Source organism: Dendrobium catenatum, unplaced genomic scaffold, assembly GCF_001605985.2.
Source record: "Dendrobium catenatum unplaced genomic scaffold, ASM160598v2 original_scaffold_235663, whole genome shotgun sequence".
Taxonomy (NCBI): Eukaryota; Viridiplantae; Streptophyta; class Magnoliopsida; order Asparagales; family Orchidaceae; genus Dendrobium; species Dendrobium catenatum.
In genome coordinates, this window is record NW_021554071.1 from 219,645 (window position 1) to 239,134 (window position 19,490).

General features: G+C 33.9%; 1 protein-coding gene across 1 annotated transcript; it reads right to left on the reverse strand.

Annotated features, from left to right (window-relative positions):
• Window positions 1–8,104: 8,104 nt before the first annotated feature.
• On the reverse strand, window positions 8,105–18,814 carry LOC110116191 (secretory carrier-associated membrane protein 2; the record flags this gene model as incomplete). Its single annotated transcript, XM_020849680.2, is given in 9 exon segments — window positions 8,105–8,172; window positions 8,280–8,325; window positions 8,851–8,944; window positions 9,016–9,078; window positions 10,079–10,201; window positions 10,311–10,344; window positions 12,116–12,178; window positions 12,619–12,732; window positions 18,621–18,814. Coding segments are annotated over 9 exon segments (662 nt in total), but the record flags the coding sequence as incomplete, so codon positions are not given.
• Window positions 18,815–19,490: the final 676 nt, after the last annotated feature.

A 19,490-nucleotide genomic window follows, 5' to 3' on the forward strand; every position in this document is an offset into this window, starting at 1 on the left:
AGGGTCATGTTGCACCTTTCACAGCTGATGAAATGGCCCTCCTTACTGGTTTTCCAAATAGAGGTGAGGAGATTACCTGGATGACCTTGCCCACTAAAGTTGTACGCATCCCTCCTTGTGAATCCAATATTTTCGACACCTCCAACTTCATCAGCAAGGAAGGAAAATGCATCAATTGTTCTTATCCCAACATCTTTCATTGCTTTAAGAACAGAAGCTTTTTCATCACACATATTCCTGCATGATCTAAGAAGATGCCGGTCTTCTGGCCTAGGCAAATCATGATTGTGATTTTCAATAAATTTTTTCACCTTCCAATATCCACCTTCATCCACTGTAAACCTAATCATAGCTGGACAACCAGTTTGGGTATCTAATCTTCGATATTTCCTTTGGATATTAAGATCAGGCAACTTCTTGAAACTAGCTTTTGAACAAACAAAGTCCTTGGATTTTAAATTTCTAGAATTGGGCCAGTAACTGTGATGATCCTTACAAACACTAAAACCAAGATTATATTCATACTTACGATAAGCCTCATATGTCTCTTTCTCATTAACATAAACATTCTGATAAATAAGCAATAAATGAATTATCCAATACGCAACCAATAAATAGTAATTAAGCAAAGCAATACGTAACCAATATGCAACCAATGCGCAATAAAAACACAACTTATGCGCAATTAATACGCAAAGTATACCAATTCAATACGCACATAATACTCAATGTATATCAAATCGATAAGCAATACATCGTAATTAATACGCAACAAAGCTTTGCAATAAGAAAATCGAACTACAAATTCGTTATTGTACCCTAGCTCAATAATACTATAAAAGAAGGGAACATCGAGTCTTGCTTCTAAAATCAATTAAAATTTAACATTATGTACATTGTTGATAATAATTACATCAAGAAGGCAACATCTAAAATATTTGTACCCTAAAATAATTACATCAAAAAAATGACTATGTAAAGTAATTTGATTGCAACATTGCTATAAAGAAAACTTGGAAGAAGGCGGAGTTTACCGATAAGCTAAACTTTTCGTCTAATATCACTGGTTCTACGTGTTCTGCTTCATGTGCACTTATTTCCTGGACGTCAACATTCTCCAGGTTATCGGCTTCCACCTAGACCTGCAAAAATATTGTCTGCTCATAAAAACCAACATCCTCCTCCAGATTCAAATCAATCTCCATCTTCATCGGCATTTTTTCTGCAAAAATTTTGGCTGCTCTGCTAAAATTTTGGCTCTAAGCGTTATATATTGCGGTGATTCGCGCCTTAAATTCTGAAAAAATAAGCGCCAAACTAAATTTAACGTTATCTCCCGGGTCGGGTTTACGAGGTTTACGCAAGTCAATTGACTTTTTAACCCTTTCCACGTAAGCAACCGAACACATCTTTGTGATGGGATTCCACACAGAATAATTTCTCAAGGTTGAGGGATTACTCGGTGGATATAATTCGAAAGATTGGAGTGGAGTGTGGGGGCTCCAACATGCAGTTTGCAGTGAATCCAGTTGATGGGGAGGTGATGGTGATTGAGATGAACCCTAGGGTGTCATGATCATCAGCTCTTGTATCAAAGGCTATTGGATTTCCAATTGCAAAGATGGCTGCAAAGCTTTTAGTCGGATATACTCTTGATCAGATACCCAATGATATCACAAAGAAGAGACCCGCCAGCTTTGGGCAATGGTGAGTTCTTTTTCCATTTTTTATTTTTATTTTTATTTTGTTCCCTTGTTTTATTTTATATCTGTTTATGCTTCTGAGTATTGGTATATTCTTTCGACTTTTTTTGGGCATGAATTGGTATGTTCTTTTTTCCATGGCATCTATTGTTTTTTTTTTTCATCTTCATGATTTGAAATGTATCTTGTATTGAGCTGTGAGGAAGCCTAGCCCAGTAATTCTGATGCTCTTGAACATAAATCTTAATTTTCCTTTTGATTTGGTTTTGCATTTTTTTTTCTTTTTATTACGAATAGGATGGTCTAGATACTCATGTGACTATTGTTCTTTTCTGTTTATTTTAGGGGCTATTTGGTCTAAAATATTAATAATATATTGCATTTCATTTCCATTTTTTTAAACTTTTTCGATATAGTTATTTGAAGCAAAATGGATACACAGTATTTTTTGTTGGAATTTGAAATTCTCCAAAACTCCTGTTTCCTTGCATTTGGGAAATTTTCCTATCTTGTGCTGTGTTATCTCTTCCCTTGCATTGCCTGCTCGTCTCGCCACCTTGCATTTCTGCCTCACCCTTGTGTTCCCGCCTAGTTTTTCACATGATTCCTCACCTCTAGTATCTCCATCTCGCTATCATACTGGATTTTCAATGCATTTGATTTGTATCCAATCAAAAGCTTATCACATTTTTAAAATACATGTATTTAAAAATATCCAACTAAATTGGCGATAAATTACAGTTCTAGTATGGCGTAAGTTTTCACTTGTGGACTTGGAACTTTTACTAAGTTGCCTTACTGCGGTGTATGCAACCATTAAAAAACCGGACGAGGTGTCGGCATTGTGTCGCGCCTCAAGTCGAGGCGGAAGTCATGCGTATCCGGGTTTACACCTCGAACCATCTAGCGAAGCCTACGATTTTTCCGCATGAGGCGTACGCATCATTACGTAACGCCTCGAGGCAGTACGAGGCACCGTTTCAAAATTTTTTCTTCGGTATATATGTAAATACGATGCAGCCAATTCGTGTTCGCGTATAGGATTATGGCTTGCTGTGAGAATTGAAAGGAGAACTGGAGGCGAAGCCGTGAGGGAAAGAGACAAAGTCGTAAGGGAAGGAGACGAAGCCATGAGTGCAGGAGACGAAGTCGGAAGGAGACGACGCAGGAAACGAAGCCGAAGTTAAGGGTGCAGGAAACGTTCAGGCCTCGATTAGGTCAGAAGAGCAGGTGAGCGATGTTGTGGGCCTTGACTTTGATGTGTAGTAACGAAAGCTTGAATAACTCCTGATTCGGCTTTCTTTCATTCGTCCGCTCAGTACATGCTAGATACTGCTAGGTATCGCTAGATATTGCTCGATATCGAGCAAGTATATGCTCGGTACTGAGCGGTACATGCTCGGTACAACTAGGTACATGCTCAGTACACAGTATTGCTCGGTACCGAGCAAGTATATACTCTGTACTGAGCGGTACATGCTCGATACTGCTAGGTACCAAGCCAGTATCGCTCGATACCGAGTAGTATATGCTCGGTACCGACCGATACATGCTCAGTATCGTTAGGTACATCATCAGTACCGCTCAATATCTTTCTATACAAATAATTTACGAACTTTAAAAACAAGCAGAATTTTAAAATTACTCTTACAATAAATACAGGTCAATCCCCGGATCATCTAGCCTGCACTCATGTCAATATGGAACCATGTACAAAAGTACCTGATGAGGTGAGAAAGGAATGTATAGATTATTTAAAGAAAATTTCCACCACAAAAGGAGGTCACACAAAGAAATATGGAAGAGATGATAGGAAACTCTTCTTACTATGGATCACAGCATGAAGGTTCCATTATTGGAAACCATCTAGTTTCTTCTGACCGAGGCAGTCGGGGGCCTATTGATAGATTTATGCTAAATATTGATAACTAGGAAAACATAAATACTCAGGATATTCAGCCTCCTACAGCTACAAAAGAACTCAGGAACTGAGTTTGTTTGGATATCGTCAGATTCATCTATGAAAATGGGATTCCATTTAATGTTGTTAGGAGTCCGTCATGAATCAATATGTTATGATATGTTGGAAGCTATGGAAGATGACTACAACTTCCAAGCATGTATCAGCTGAGGACTTGGATGCTGAATGAGGAGATTAAGACAACTTCAAAAATGGTGGATGATGTTAAGAAGACTTGGATTGAGACAATAGTGACAATAATGTCAGATGGTTGGTCAGATATTCGACCTAGAAGTATTATTAATTTCTTGGTCAACAATCCATATGGAACAACTTTTTTCAAATCAGTAGATGCTTCAAGCTTTGTAAAGGATGCACAATTATTGTTTGAAATGTTGGATGAAGTTGTGGAGGAAGTGGGAGATGCCGTAGTAGTACAGGTTGTTACTGATAATGCAAGTGCATACAAAGCTGTAGAGAGAATATTAATGGAGAAGAGGCCTCACCTTTATTGGACTCCTTGTGCTGCACATTTTATTAACTTGATGCTTGAGAGGTTGGGACAGTTGTCTCAATATAAATCAGCCATATTGATGGTCAAATTCGTTAGTAAGTTTATATACAATCATTCTTGGGTACTCAGCTTGATAAGAAAATTCACTGACAAGGAAATTATTAGACCTGCTGTTACAAGATTTGCTACTGCATATTTAACATTGCAGAGATTCAAGGAGTTAAGACAAACTTTGGAAGCAATGTTTGCTTCTGAAGAGTGGGATAAAAGTTCATGGGCCAAAAAATAAGAAGGAAAATAAGTTAAAAAGATTGTTATGAAAGATGATTCATTTTGGCGCAGTATAAATTATGCTTTGAAGACAACATGACCATTAATAAAGGTGCTTAGAATGGTTGATGGTGAGAGGACCCCGGCTATGTGATTTATTTATGAAGCAATGAATAGGGCTAAAGAAGACATTGCAAAAGAATTGGGAGGTCAAAAAAGTGTTTACAAAGAAATATGGGAGATTATAGATAAAAAATGAGATCGACAATTACACCAATACTTACATGCTGCTGCGTACTATTTAAATCCCCAATTTCATTATGATAAGGAATTTCATATTGATAAAGAGGTGAAAACTGATTTGTATGCATGTATGGACAGACTCATTTCTAAAGAAGACTACCTCAAAGTGAATGATCAACTTGAGGATTTTCATGTGAAGAAGGAAATGTTTGGATTTAGAGTAACACAACCATGCTACAAAACACGATCTCTTGGTATGTTTATAATTTGTATTTTTATAATTTTAATGTTAATATTTATGTTTAAGTCTTCTACTTCAACCAATATTCATAAAATACTATGTTTGTCTTCATGTAGAACGTTGGTGGGCTCAGTTTGGAGATGATGTTCCTGAATTGAAAGCTTTTGTAGTTAAAGTTCTTAGCCTAATATGTTTGGCTTCTGCAAGCGAGCGTAATTCGAGCATCTTCAATTAAATTCATACAAATAGAAGAAATCGATTGGCGGCAGATCGAATGAACAAACTAGTTTATGTTATGTTTAACAAAAAACTGAAAGATAGACATCTCAAATTGCAGAATCAAGGAAATATTCAGAATGAAATTGACCATTTGCTTGTTGATGAGTTATAATCTGATGATGAATGGGTTACTCCTAAGAATGCTGATGTTTCTTAAGTTGAAGCAGAAGGAGAAACTCATGTCAATGAAGAAGACAATGAAGCAACTACCCAAGCATATAAAAGAAAGAAATAAAGTGATATTGGAGTTTCAAAAAAATTCAAAAGTGTTCTTAATTATAATGAATTATTTTGTATGTTATTATTGTTTAATTTTAAAGCTAATAAAATATTAACTGATATAAGAGATAAAGGAAAAAATATTATAGATGAAGAAAAGTTTGAGGATGACTTTGACATTAATTATGAAGATTCTTTTGAAGACAATTAAAGTGATGATGAGCCTGCTTTGAGTCTTGATCCTAAGGGGATGTTTTATTTTTAAGTGAGTTTATTTTAAATCTTGTATTATAGTAATATTATCTTGAAACAATTTTATTTTGTATTAATGTTATTTTATTATTGGTAGTACAAATAATTGTTATTTTTGTTATTTTTTGTCATTATTTAAAATTTTAAATTAATTTATTTTAATCGTTTTGAGGCTTACGCCTCGATCCGCCTCTAGGCTTACGCCTCGCCTCGCTTAGAAAAAACGCCTCGATTCCCGATTTCGCCTTTTAAAACCTTGTATTGAACAACTGTCCGCAAGAAATGCACATAAATGTTGCATGCTATTTTCACTTGAATAATACTTAAATAGAAGGTCTGACAATTCTCAAGAATAACGTAATTGCTTATTTATGTTAACTCAAATATTACTACTCATAATATGAAAATAATACTTCCAGTAATTCACTGTAATGTGTCCAATGATAGCAAGCACGCTTTCATCATATCTTTGCATGCGCTTGTTATAAGGACTTCACCATTTTTTCAGGAGAAATAACGTCATTGTTGTGGTTGGGGTGGGGTGTGGTGGGGTGTCCATCGCTATAGAACGATAGTTTATCTGTACTTTTGAGCAGGCTTAAATGTGATGGGAAGGTAATATTAAAAGAAAATGATTAATACAGAGAGCTCATTGTGAACGAACATTTAGCATTTTAATAGCATGCTTCAATTACTAAACCTAATATTTATGATAATCATAATCATTAACAGATATATCACTTGAAGATTGGAAGGCCAGAGGCTCAAGATGGACCAAGTTCATTGAAAAGAATCAAGACGCAAACATTTAATCTGCTTCTAGAAGTCTTAACGACAAATACATAGAGACAATGATCGGGTGATCAAGCCACCTTGACCCTTCACGTATAAATATAGTTGGCAGCTTGTTAGAAAACAATAACAACAACATCAAGCCTTTATCTTACTACGTGGGGTAGCCTACATAAATATTTTTTCTCCATTGTGTTCTATAAAGAGTCAAATTCTCATTTAAATCTAATACAGAAATGTCAATACTTTCCAACCAAGTCCTTTTAGTATACCTCTACCTTTCTTAACATAGGACATATCTAATAAATCTACTCTCCTAACCAGGTCTACCTCTAACTTTCTTAGTATATGATAGATCTAATGCATCTACTCTCCTAACAAGGTCGATGTTTTATGTGGCCAATCTAAGATGACTTTCTAATCTTATTTGTCACTAGAACTACTCCAACCTTTTCATGTATAAACTCATTTAGCTTGTTAGTAAACTAAGGCCAAAAAGAATACGAAATATAAGCCATAACAAAGATCCAAATCTCAACGAAAAATCTCAGTTTACTAGGAGCTAAGAGGTCAGTTGGTATCATTGGCGATCATTGGGCTCAAAAGATCCAAACAATAAGGTCCAAAAGAGATGTGCTTTTGCCTTCCCCATCTTAATAGGAAAGATGGCTGTTTAGTTAACTGAGGGGCATGGATATTGCACAAGTACTTGTAGAGACTACCCATGAAATAACTTCAGATATGAATTCAAACATTTTTTGGATAAGTCCGTAATTGATTGAGTTATGATAGAGTGAACCTCAACCCGAATGCTATCCAAATAACTTTCGGATTGGATCATATTAAACATCTTAAAATTTGGGTCAGCCCCAATCCGATCCATGACCCATGCCAGATATGGGTTTAGGTTGACACAAAAACACTTGGAACTCATAGGACAAGGATAAAGTGGATATGCTGTTTGCGAATGTGGTTAAAATCTTAAAGTAGATTGAGATCCTAATGATCTCAGCGATAATAATCCTTTTAAGGTTAACATCATTTTCTTGATTTTATGAAGAAATGAACCCAAAGTTCTATGAATCAATAATTCACTGACATACATATCAATGCATATGATAACTCGCCAGTCACCACCAACAAGAACTAATACAACAAATATTCACAGCAGAAAGTTCCACAGGAATGAGCATAAAATTAGCTCTAGACGGGGATATAATTGGCAAAAGTACAAGATTATATAACAGAAACTGAAGCTTTTTACAATAAGTTCATACAACCATGGCCCATATGTGAGAGACATTTTAAAACAACTATGTACCACCTCCCCCTTCTGCCGGTGTAAGTCCCTCCCATCATCTTAAGTGTATGCAAAGTTCCATTGAGTTAAGGAGACATGGGTCATGAGGAAATAAAAGAAAAATGAAAAAAGAAATGCAACCCTCAGAAACAGTCCTATGCCAACTATTTGGGCTTGCCATTTTAAATCCTTAAAACAACTTGATGAAAACCAAAAAAAAAAAAAAAACGTAAACCCTCCAAAACAGATCGTAGCAATCATATTTATCCCTATAAATATCTTTTGCTGATATTATTTTCCACGGAAAGAAATTTTATAGATAGAAACTTACGTTAGTGACTTTCCCTTGAAAATGATAGGGGGAGCAACAGCAGAAAAAACGCAGAATACGATGTGAAGCTGTATGAGAAAAGAAAGGGTCAAAATATTGAGTAGGAAAAAAAAAAAAAACAAAGCTGCCTGATCATGAAGCACAGAAAGTACGCAAACAAAACTCAGATACATACCATGTAAAATAGGAAAAACCATCCAAACTTCAGAGCACTGTCAGTTCTGGAACATTGTAAAAATAGATATTAAGAGAACTGGTATTGAAGAATGGAACACAATATGCAAATGTCATCAGCAAGCTCTTATTATTAAAAACATTCCAAGAGAGTTGATCTCATGAGAACAATCCCGATTAAAGCAGCGATAAATTTTTTTTTTTTTTTGGATTTCAAAATTTAGACAAGAATGTTCATTTAGAATTTAAGAAAGGATCAATGCAAATTCAAGTAGCTATTTTTTAGAGTCAAAGGAATATTGGGGAGCATTAGTCCAAATTATCTTATGTAGGCTTCAGAATTTTGAAATTGAAATTTATTATTTGAGAAATTAATATTATTAGAAATTTAGCATTTACATTTCATCAACATAAGATTGAGAAAATGCCAATGAGATTAGGAATTATGATATAACAAATCAGCCTCAAATATTAAAGCTAACATGAGCAATATAGATATTAAAACCAAGAAAGAAAGAAAAGACCACAGAAAGGCAGCAGGAGCCAAAAAATTGGAGGCTGACATATCTTACCTCATGGCATTATAAAGAGGGCGATACCATAGTACATAAGCTCCAGGGACCCCCGAAATAAAGTAGATAATGGCAAGCAACCAAATTTTCACGTCTAAGGGACAAGTAAATGTCATTTAAAAGGCTTTCTCAAGCGGTAAAAAAATATTACTGTACCACACTTACTTTCAACCTTGATCCAAGCAGCTGTAACGGCTATGAAATTCCAAAACAGACATGCTGTCAATCCTGTATAACAAATAAGTGGGAAACGGGAAGAGACTTCAGCAATGCATGCCTTTCAGAAGAAGATGGAGGCATCAAGGCATTTCAGAGTACTCAAATCCAAAGCAAATTTTTGGCACCTTACATACAAGCAAGAGGAATGGTCCTTGGCGCGATGAAGGTAGCGAATCTTGATGTAGTAGAAAAATAGAGTAGAAAATACCTCTATATTTCGAAACTAAGATGCAAACTTGCTCTTACACGATGTAGGAAAAATGATATTCACTTTTTTTATTACTTAGAGAAATAGTAACGTCACATATTATACACGGAGGTGAGCTACACTTGGAAATATTTTATCCTCTAATCAACCCTTGTACATCTGGAAGTTCAACATTTAAAGTTTCCAATGACATTCCAAATTTAGCTATTCTAAGACGGGAAAGTTTATTTACAATTTTTTTCTTTCCAACTAAATGTCATAATTTTATGAAACATCCATCAAAACATTTTTCCTGCCACACTTAATGATTTATAACTCCCTTGTCACCCCAACACCAGAATTCAAGCAACATACCCAGTCTTATGTTGTATGCAAAACTAAATAAATTGATCAAGCACCTAAACTAAAGCAGCGTGCCCAGAATAATATATATATATATATATATATATATATATAATTCTTCCAATGTTGTTTTTATATCCATTAAAAGGCAATTTAAAAAGTGGGAACAGTATCTAACCTTCTTGAAATAAGCCTATCATCATACAAGCATTTCTTTTACAAACCATGATGAGTGCAATGGTCAAGGAAAACTACAAATTGAATCAAATATATCAAGGAAGGTATCCTAAAAAATTCAGGTAAACTGGATGAAATAATAACTTACAAAAAGTTCACCTAAAAATCACTAGTCAATGATTGAGTGAATTGACATAGACATAACGTGAGATTTCTCTACATTGGTAACCTAAGCACATGTAGTGAATGGATGCAGAATACATGAACCTAAATGAAGAATACCTAACAAGGAAGCAAATGCCAGGTATTGCATTCTTTGAACGTGAACAGGTATTTCTTTTGCGATGTCATGATGGATAATGGGAAAAAATGGTGGCCAATTCTTCTCTTCAAGTACCACTCCAGCTGCACGCAATAACAGTTATCCGGTTATAATATAAATAAAGATTACTATTTAGCAGCTTTTAATTTACTAGCATGAATCACAAATTTTAAGAATTCACTAATAAATTACCCCGAGCCGCAGCATCTTCCTTTCGTTTTACTTCCTGTTCAATCACGAGAGAAAGGAACATCAACATGAGTTTCACAATGAAACACTAAAATTGATTATCAGGTATTCAAACATTGCAAAAGCATGAAATAAAGTGGTCGTACAGAACATATGTTTGTTCTTATTTCAGACAAAATAACAAACAAAACATCAAAAGACAGCCATTTTCAACATGCATCTACCTTCCCGTTAAATGGAACCCCTAACAGGACAAAAAAATGGTAAAAATTTCAGTGTTATATGGTTAAATGTTATGGGCATCCATTCAGACAGCATAATCACCTTCATGCCACAGAACATGAAGACTAGATAATACAGAATTTGATGAAGCAGCAGCGACTTGGATGCACATGCTGTGAAGTTCTTGTTTATATTCATTGGAAATTCAACATGATTGAATTTTTGCAATTCAAACAGATTTTATATGTTTCCAACCAAAAGGGAACTGACTAATCAATTTTCTTAGAAAAATAGAGCAAAACAGATAAACCTAACGAACTTGCAACAAAACCACCAAGCTTCAGAAAAACAAAAGGTTCTTTAAGCCGTTTGACAAGAAGACTAATAAATTTATATATGATGAAACACCACAGCAGGTCATCAACTGGGGTATCACAGCAGATTACCAGAGGATTGGATATTCTCATCTTTCACTAAAGCTTTGAACCAGCAAATGGAGGGAACCAGCGTTGGGTCCCCCCTTTCATTCAAGAGTAGCTTATTCGAACATATATCCAAAAAAAAGGGATTGATAGCGTCGTTATAGGCTAAGAAAGGAGTCATCGTCTAGCTTAGTTTACAGGCTTGCCAATAGACTTGCTTGTCCCGCCTCTTGTCTACTGAAGATACGGGACTAGCTAATAAACTATACTGAAGTAAAAAACCTTAATAGAATCACTATAGTTTTGTAGCACATGTGTACAATGATAGGCACCATAAAAATTAAATTTTGAACTAAAAATAGGAATAGGAGTAAAAAGAGGACAGGAAACATAAATGGAATGGAATTGACTAATCAGATAGACAGATACCAGCTGAGATATAAATTCATATATGGATATCCTAGGTAAAAATCAAGGGTAATCAATATTTTTTTGAATTAAAGTTAAATTGGAAGCCTGCATTGCTAAGGTCTAATTAACTGAAGCAAAAATTGCATTTCATAATGAATAAATTCAAAACCTATGGTTGGCAGATCCTTTCCAGAATGCATTAAGGCAAGAAATATCAAGGAAATAGGCGTGTCCTCATTACTCAACGCCTCAAAACATGTTTCAATGGCTACAACTAGTTCCATCAATTCCGAAAGATGCATGGAAGTTTTTGCACGAGTAATGAGCATATAAGTAAGTCTTTATCGCATGAACGTAAAAGGGAATGTAACACTAGATTAGTAATGATCAGCATTTCCTTTTCAAATTATCGCTAAGCAAAAGTATTAAAAGTTGTTGCATCATTGTGTAATATTAGGGTATAGAAATCTTTCGTGCCAAACATTTGCTGCATTTGATTGCAGCACACTAAAGCATGAAAAAATCATTATAAATAAGGCAATCATTTAAAATTCCTTCAAGTTCGTCATGATTTAGAAGTTGAATCTAGTTAAATCAAGTTAGATACTCTATGGCAACAATTCCAGCATACAAGGATGACGTGGAAGTAGTAGTCCAATACTGGAAAGTAGAAAAAGGAACAAACCTCAGAAAATGGTGTACAGCATAACAAATAACATATGATGAGCATAAAAACTTCCAAGAAGCTGTTACCTGTTCCCTCTTCCTCAAGTCTGCTTCCTTGGCTTGAAGTTCTTTCTCTTTCTTTCTTAAATCCTACATTAATACAAGCACGGGTAAGTATAAATGTTTCTTCCTAACCCTTACATGGGTTGCTTTTTTTATCTTCATTATTTCTTCATTTTTTTCACAAGTTTATATTCTTGAGATTTGAACAATGATTGACGAAGTGTACATTAGAGGTGTTTAGTCATACAAGCTGAGGTGTTTAGTCTTACAAACTGGGGTGTTTCATGGACATAGGGATCGTTTATTAATTCTTAGTCTCCAATGTGTATTGAGAAATCAAGTTTTATAAGGAGAAGTCTTGTTTGTGGATTTAGTTGTCACTGTCAGTGGACCGTGTCAAAGCATCCTCACGACAAATGATCTTGACTGCATATCTTCAAGGATCTTGATTTTAAAAACACAGAAGAAAAGCAAGTTTTCATTTAACTTGTTATTGAAGACTTTTTATAATTAGAATCATTCCTTACCTTAGTCGAATCAAGGGGTATATCAACTGTTGCACCACGATCATTGAAAAAACCAGCCGATTCCGGGGTAAGAGATGGTCTAGAATTAGATGCAGGGGGAAAAGTACTTCCATTCTGGAATATCAGGCAAAATGGTAAATGTATAAGATGAGAAAGAAATCGATATAACTTACAGAAAATAGAAAATTCCAACATCAAATATGGCATAAAATACATCTAAGACCAAGCAAAGCATTTTTCCTTCAGTAAACAGAGTTATATGAATAGAGTAAACTGATAGTGCTTGACGAAAGAAAGAAAAAAAAAAAAAAAAAAATATGTTGTAGAAAAAAAAAAAAAAAAAAAAAAAAAAAAAAAAAAAAACAATGAACAAAAGTACAACTATGTGGGCATCATTTCAAGGCTTATAGCATATAACTGTCTTAAATGCATAAATTCAATTATAGAAGCAATTGAATGCAAGTAGGGCTACATCTTGAAATTTGCAACAACCTACAACAACAATAACAACATCAAGTCTTTATTCCATTATTTGGTGTCAGTTGCATGAATTACTTATCTACATTGTGTCATATTAAGAGTCAAATCTCATTTAAATCTAAAAAGAAAAGGTCATTTCTAATACTTTCTAATCAAATCATTTCAGATCTATCTCTAAGTTTCTTAATATTGGTCAGATCATATCTACTCTCCTAATCGGGTCATCGGAAGGCAGCGTTTTATGTGACCAAACATCTAAGGCAACTCTCTCGAATACACCACTAGTGAAACTTCAACCTTTTCATGTATATACTTGTTTCGTATTTTGTCTCTAAGAGTAAAGTCACTCATTTCACCAAAGCATCCTCATCTCTACAACACTTAACTTAATTTTATGCTTCTCTTTTAATGGCTAACATTCAGCTCCATAAAGCATTATAGGTCTCACCACCATATTATAGAATTTTCCCTTAGGTTTGAGGGGTACTTTTCTATCACACAATAGGCCTAATGCATTCCTCCGCTTCAACCATCAAACTTGAATTCTACTAATAATATTGCCAACTATTTCACTATCACTTTTAACTATAGACCTGATATATCTAAAACATATATTCTTTTTAATGGCTTGATCACCCAAAGTCACAAACCCTCACTAAATCTAATACTACTAAAATTACACTCCATGTAATCGGTTTTAGATCTACTCAAATGAAAACCTTTAGACTCTAAGGTTGACCTCCATAATTCAAGTTTTCCTGCAACTCCCTCTCTAGGCTTATCAACAAGAAGAATATCATCAACAAAAAGCATACACCATGGTACATCCTCTTGCAAATGTCTAGTAATAACATCCATGACTAAATCAACAAGATAACGGCTTAAAGCTGATCCTTGATGTAATCCCATTGAAATAGGAAAATACTTTGGTCAAACCACCATGAATTTTGAACACAAGTAACAACTCTTGCACACTCTTGTGCATCATCTTTATTCTTAAATTACTCTCTCACATAGCTTTTTATATGGCACATTAACTTAATTCATATATAATTCACACACACTTGTGCATCATGTTTATTATTGAATTAAGGAACTAACACGCTCCTTCTACATAAATCTAGCATCTTTTTAGTCTTCAAAATAATATTAAAAAAAATTAGTAAGCCAAAAAAATTCATTCATCTCATAAGCATTTCCACACCTCTATTGGAATATCATTAGGTCCAATAGCTTCTCCACACTTCATTCCCTTTACACCCTCTCTAACTTCAGTTTTACTAATACGATGATAAAAATAAATCTCTATTTTCAATTAAAGTGCTAAGCTCACTAAAGTCAATCATATTCTCATAATCTTCATTGAAAAGTTTATCGAAATATCTCATTCACCAATGTTGAATATCCTCTTCTAATAAAAATATTTTTTGATCTTGATCCTCAATATATTTCACTTGAACTAGATCCTTACTTCTCATATCTCTTTATTTGGATAACTTATATGTGCATCATTCGCTCTTTTTAATATCTAATATATTATATAAATCATTAAAAATTAAATTATTTGCATCACATATTATTTTTTCAAACTTCGTACAGACCCCTCAATATCTTTCCCAATTTTTCACATCATAACCCCTCAATTATTTGCATCACAAAGCTTCTTATTATTTATCTTTTCTTGCACAATCTGATTCCACCACCAAATAGTTATACTTTTTTGAGATTTTTCTTTTGATACTTCAAACACATACTTTACAGATTGCAACATTTTTAATATTACTGACTATTTTTTCCTACTTAACATTAGCTTCCTCAAGCATAGTCAAAATTTTAAGATCTTGAATCTTACTTCTAAAAATATTTTTGTTAACAATTTTTAAATACCCCCATCTAATCCTAGGACAACATTTTATTTTATTTTTCATATTCCACCATTTCATCTTAAAGTCCAAAACTAATAAGCGATGTTGGGTACATAAACTTTCACTCAGAATGATTTTATAATTTTTACAATCTAAATGATTTATTTCTTATAAGAAAATAATCAATCTGAGTTTTATTATATATAATCTTATAAGTGATAATATGTTACTCTCTTTTCTTAAATAAGATATTAGCAATTATAAAATTATAAGCTAGAGCAAAATCTAATATAGCCCTACTACCTTCATTAATTATTTCAACCTCATAACCACCACCACTGTGTATGCAACTGGAATGCACTTCATACAAGTATAAATTTCTACACTTGACAATAGGCAATGTATAAGACAAAACATACAATCGTTCATTTGATGATGGTTAATTCATCATAAGACATATGATGACGAAAAGTTCAAATTTAATATGCAGGCAACATGCTTTGTTTATAGGGACCCCAAATTGAAAAGGGTTGATTAGCAACATGCTATACTTCAAAGTAAAATTGCCACAAAATGCAGAAATAAATTTGCTTCATCATCTGAGAGCGTGTGAATCTAAAAGTATAAATTTTCCTGTAAAGAACTGATTTCAAAGGAGAAGTTACAGCCACTACTACACTAAAATACAAGTGTATTCTTCATGTGATCATTAAATTAATAGCTTAAAATACAAACTCTTGCACCAACTTGAAATTGACCAACATAATGGTTCTATTTAACTAAATATCATCATCAATAACAACATTATCATTATTATTAAAGAAAAAGTCCAAAATAATCCCTCAACTATCTGCATGTAGCCAATTTAATCCCAGAGTGTTGCATCTGTCTAATTTAATCCCTCTATTATATAAAATTGATCTCATATAGTCCCTCACGAACTAAATTGGGATCAATTTTGTATGGTTGAGTGACTAAATTGGGATCAAGTTTATATCCCAAATTCCATCAATTTCCACCTGAGGGATATTTGGGATTATTTTTCTTTACTCAATTGACTAAATTTGATAAATGTGATACTTTGAGACTAGATTAGCATATATGAATAGTTGGAGGACTATTTAATGCATTTTCACTTATTATTAGCCTTATTCTCAATATTTGGGGGTGAACTTTACAAATCCTCAATCGTCCTTCATCCAAGTTGAGCATTGCAAAAGTTGTTAAACATATTATGCATAAATCTTTTAGCTCAATCTTTATTGAAGTTGCCTTATTTCTAGTCATTTTTCTTCCTAATAATTTAAATTAATGTTATCGATACACCTTATAAGTACATCTTTTATCTTTCATTGGATGCTCAAAACACCTGTCTATTTTTATTATTTTTAATAAGATGACACTCATATCATCTATCTAACATAGGTGTTCCCAAAGTAATCATTCCTAATTTTCTCATAGATTCATCTTAACATGCTCATTTTTGTCGTGCTAATCTTGACAATCAATGAATTCTTTTCTGCCCAACACTCATTAATAAATTTAGCTAACACAATTAAAACTTAATAAAATTTACTTTGTCTCCAAGCTATCATTTTATCACAAAGTATTCCTTAGGCACTTCTCCATTAAATCCATTTTAATCACTCAACTTTCAACCATGAAGTTATATCTCCATAGGTATCCTAATTCTTCTATATAATAGACCCAATATACTTAAACCAATCATATTTGGATTCAATAATATTTGTACCCCACTAAATTTGCAAATCATATGCATAATATTTTTTCTAGTAAACTTAAATCCTTAATCTTCTAAATATTTATTCAAATTTTCTTCCGTTCCCCTTTTTTCAACAAAAGTCCCACTGATCAAAATTATGGCATATGCAAAAGATATAGAACAATGTATCTCACTTTGAATATCCTTTGTAAACATCGCTGCAATATAAAAAGACAGACTTGATGTTGATCATTGATGTAAACCATACATGATTGGGAATTATTTAATTACTCCATAACAACTTACAAAACTAGTTAATGCTCCACTATGCACATCTTTAATAACTTCAACATAACTTGGACTCAAACCTTTATTCTAATATGCAGTAAATCAATTCTCCAAATAATTTGATCATGTTTTTGCAAAATTAAGAAAAATCATACGAAGATCCATTTTTTACTCTTTACACCTAATTTTCACAGCACAAAACCATACCCGCAATGAATCTTCTTGCTATAAAACCAAATTGATTATCTAATATTGATATAATTTTTTTTAAGTCTATGTTCCATTACACTCTTTCATAGCGGATTGTGTAACTTGAAAGTTTGATTCCCAAATAATTAACACAATCCCAAACATCTCATATGTGAACAATATTGCCAAAAAATACTTCTCTGATAATTTGATTTTTTCTTAATCCTCAAAAGTTGAATGAAAATATTTGTTGGCCTTGTTGCTCCAATATCACTCATAACTTTTCCAATCTTAATAGATACTTATCTGGGACTAAAGTTTATCTTTTATGCATCTTTTTCATAACTAGCTCCATCTCACTCTTTTATATCAATCCGTAAAACACTTCATTATTCGGCTCATTAGCTTGTTGAAAAATATTTATCCCAATGACACTTATATATTCAAAGAAGTATTGCCATTATTGATTGATGCATTCATCTTTAACTAACACATTAATGCATTACTCTCAATGCACCAAGCTTGATCAAAAGCTTTAGAACTTCTATCTCTTGCCTTACAAAATTTATATGCCTTTTTTTTTCCTTCGTGCCTAACCTATTAAGCAAAACAGAAAAACCTATAGCAGTTTCTATGAAACAAAAAAAAAAATCAAGTTTCATGGTTCCGATCATGCTGCTTTAGCATTTCAACTCATTAAGAAAACACAAGCCTACACCTACGTCTTGGAAGAAATGCATGCAAGAGTTTTATTGGGCCGCTATTTGAACAGCAATATCTCAAACATTAAGAAATTTTGAGAGATCTAAATATAGCATAAGCGAACAACATAATTCCCCTTCAATATCACAGACAGAATCTGATGCTAAACTAATAATACATAGAGCGACAGGAAATTAACCAGATTATAAAATCATAAGCATCAGAACACATGGTAAAATAACCCTATTAGACGTAAGCTGATCTGGATCCATTCTTTACTCATATAAACATCCTTCCCCTTGCAATCAAATCAAAACACAGCCTCACTCCGTTTCACAGGGGAATCTTACGTTTAGCTGAAGACGACCCCGGAAATTCTACGAAACCTATGAAGAAGACGAGTAAATGAAAAAAAACATCTCATTAAGGACATATTCAATCCCCTGTAACTATGATCCACAAAAAATTCAATTTACTGTCATTATTCTGTAAATAACAGACAAAAAAAAATACCACAAAGTCCCTGATTTCGTGCCTCTACCTCTCAAATCAGTAAAACCCAACTCCGAATCCAACGGAACCAATCAGCATCAATCAAGCAGACCAATACGAAGACTATCACATAGATATTAAGATCAACAAATTCTCCACATTAATTAGAATCCACGGCATCAGCTAGTTGATTCTCGAACAAAATAACAACGGGATATTCGATTAGAAAAGTTTGTAAGCCAGTAACTTAGATTTGAACTCACCGCGAAGGGATTAACCTCCTCTTCCTCGAAGGGATTGGGATCGTAGCGCCCGGCCATGAAATTGAAAGAGAGAGGGGAGAAAAAAAATTTTGGCAGAAAGTGAAGAGGGGAAGAAGAGGAAGAGGAGAATCCTCAAACCAGAGCAGCGAAAAAATAACGTGGACTTGGAACTGATTTACCTTCGCGCACAAGGCCCGTCAGAAATTATATTGTAAAATAAAACAGCTCGTTTTCTTTGACGCTTTTGACATATCTACCCCATTCAAATCTCAGATTTACATAGAATGCCAATTCTTTATCACTAAAAAAAATTATTATATACTGGTTTACTATTTTGTTAAATATCATCTAACAGCTCAATATTTTACCAAAAGGAGTAAGAGTGCTGTTTTTTTTTTTTAAATTAAGGGCTGTTTGATTCACTAAAAAAAGAATGCAGTCTAACGGTAAAAAATTATAAAAAGAATATTTTGAGTTATTTGGATGAATATAAAGCAAATACAAGTGAATGATTTTTTTATTTGATTTGAAGTAATGAATGTAATATAAAGTCAAAAAATAGTAGTGGCCGGTGGAGGAGGCGGCAATGGTGATGATGTTTGGCGGCGGTTGGAGGCACCAGGTGATGGTGCTATTGGTCAGCGGGGATGGTGGTAGTGGTAGTGATCGATGCCGATGATGGCCTCGCAGACGGTGCCAGTGGCTAGTGGAGGATGACGGTGGTGGTAGTCGGCGATTAAAGACGGGTGGCGGCAACAAGAGACGATTGCGATGGCGACCTGTGGTGGCCAGCGATTGTGGCTGATGATAAATGGCTAGTTGCAATTTTTTGTTATATTTTTATTTAAATTAGTTATGAAAATATATAGT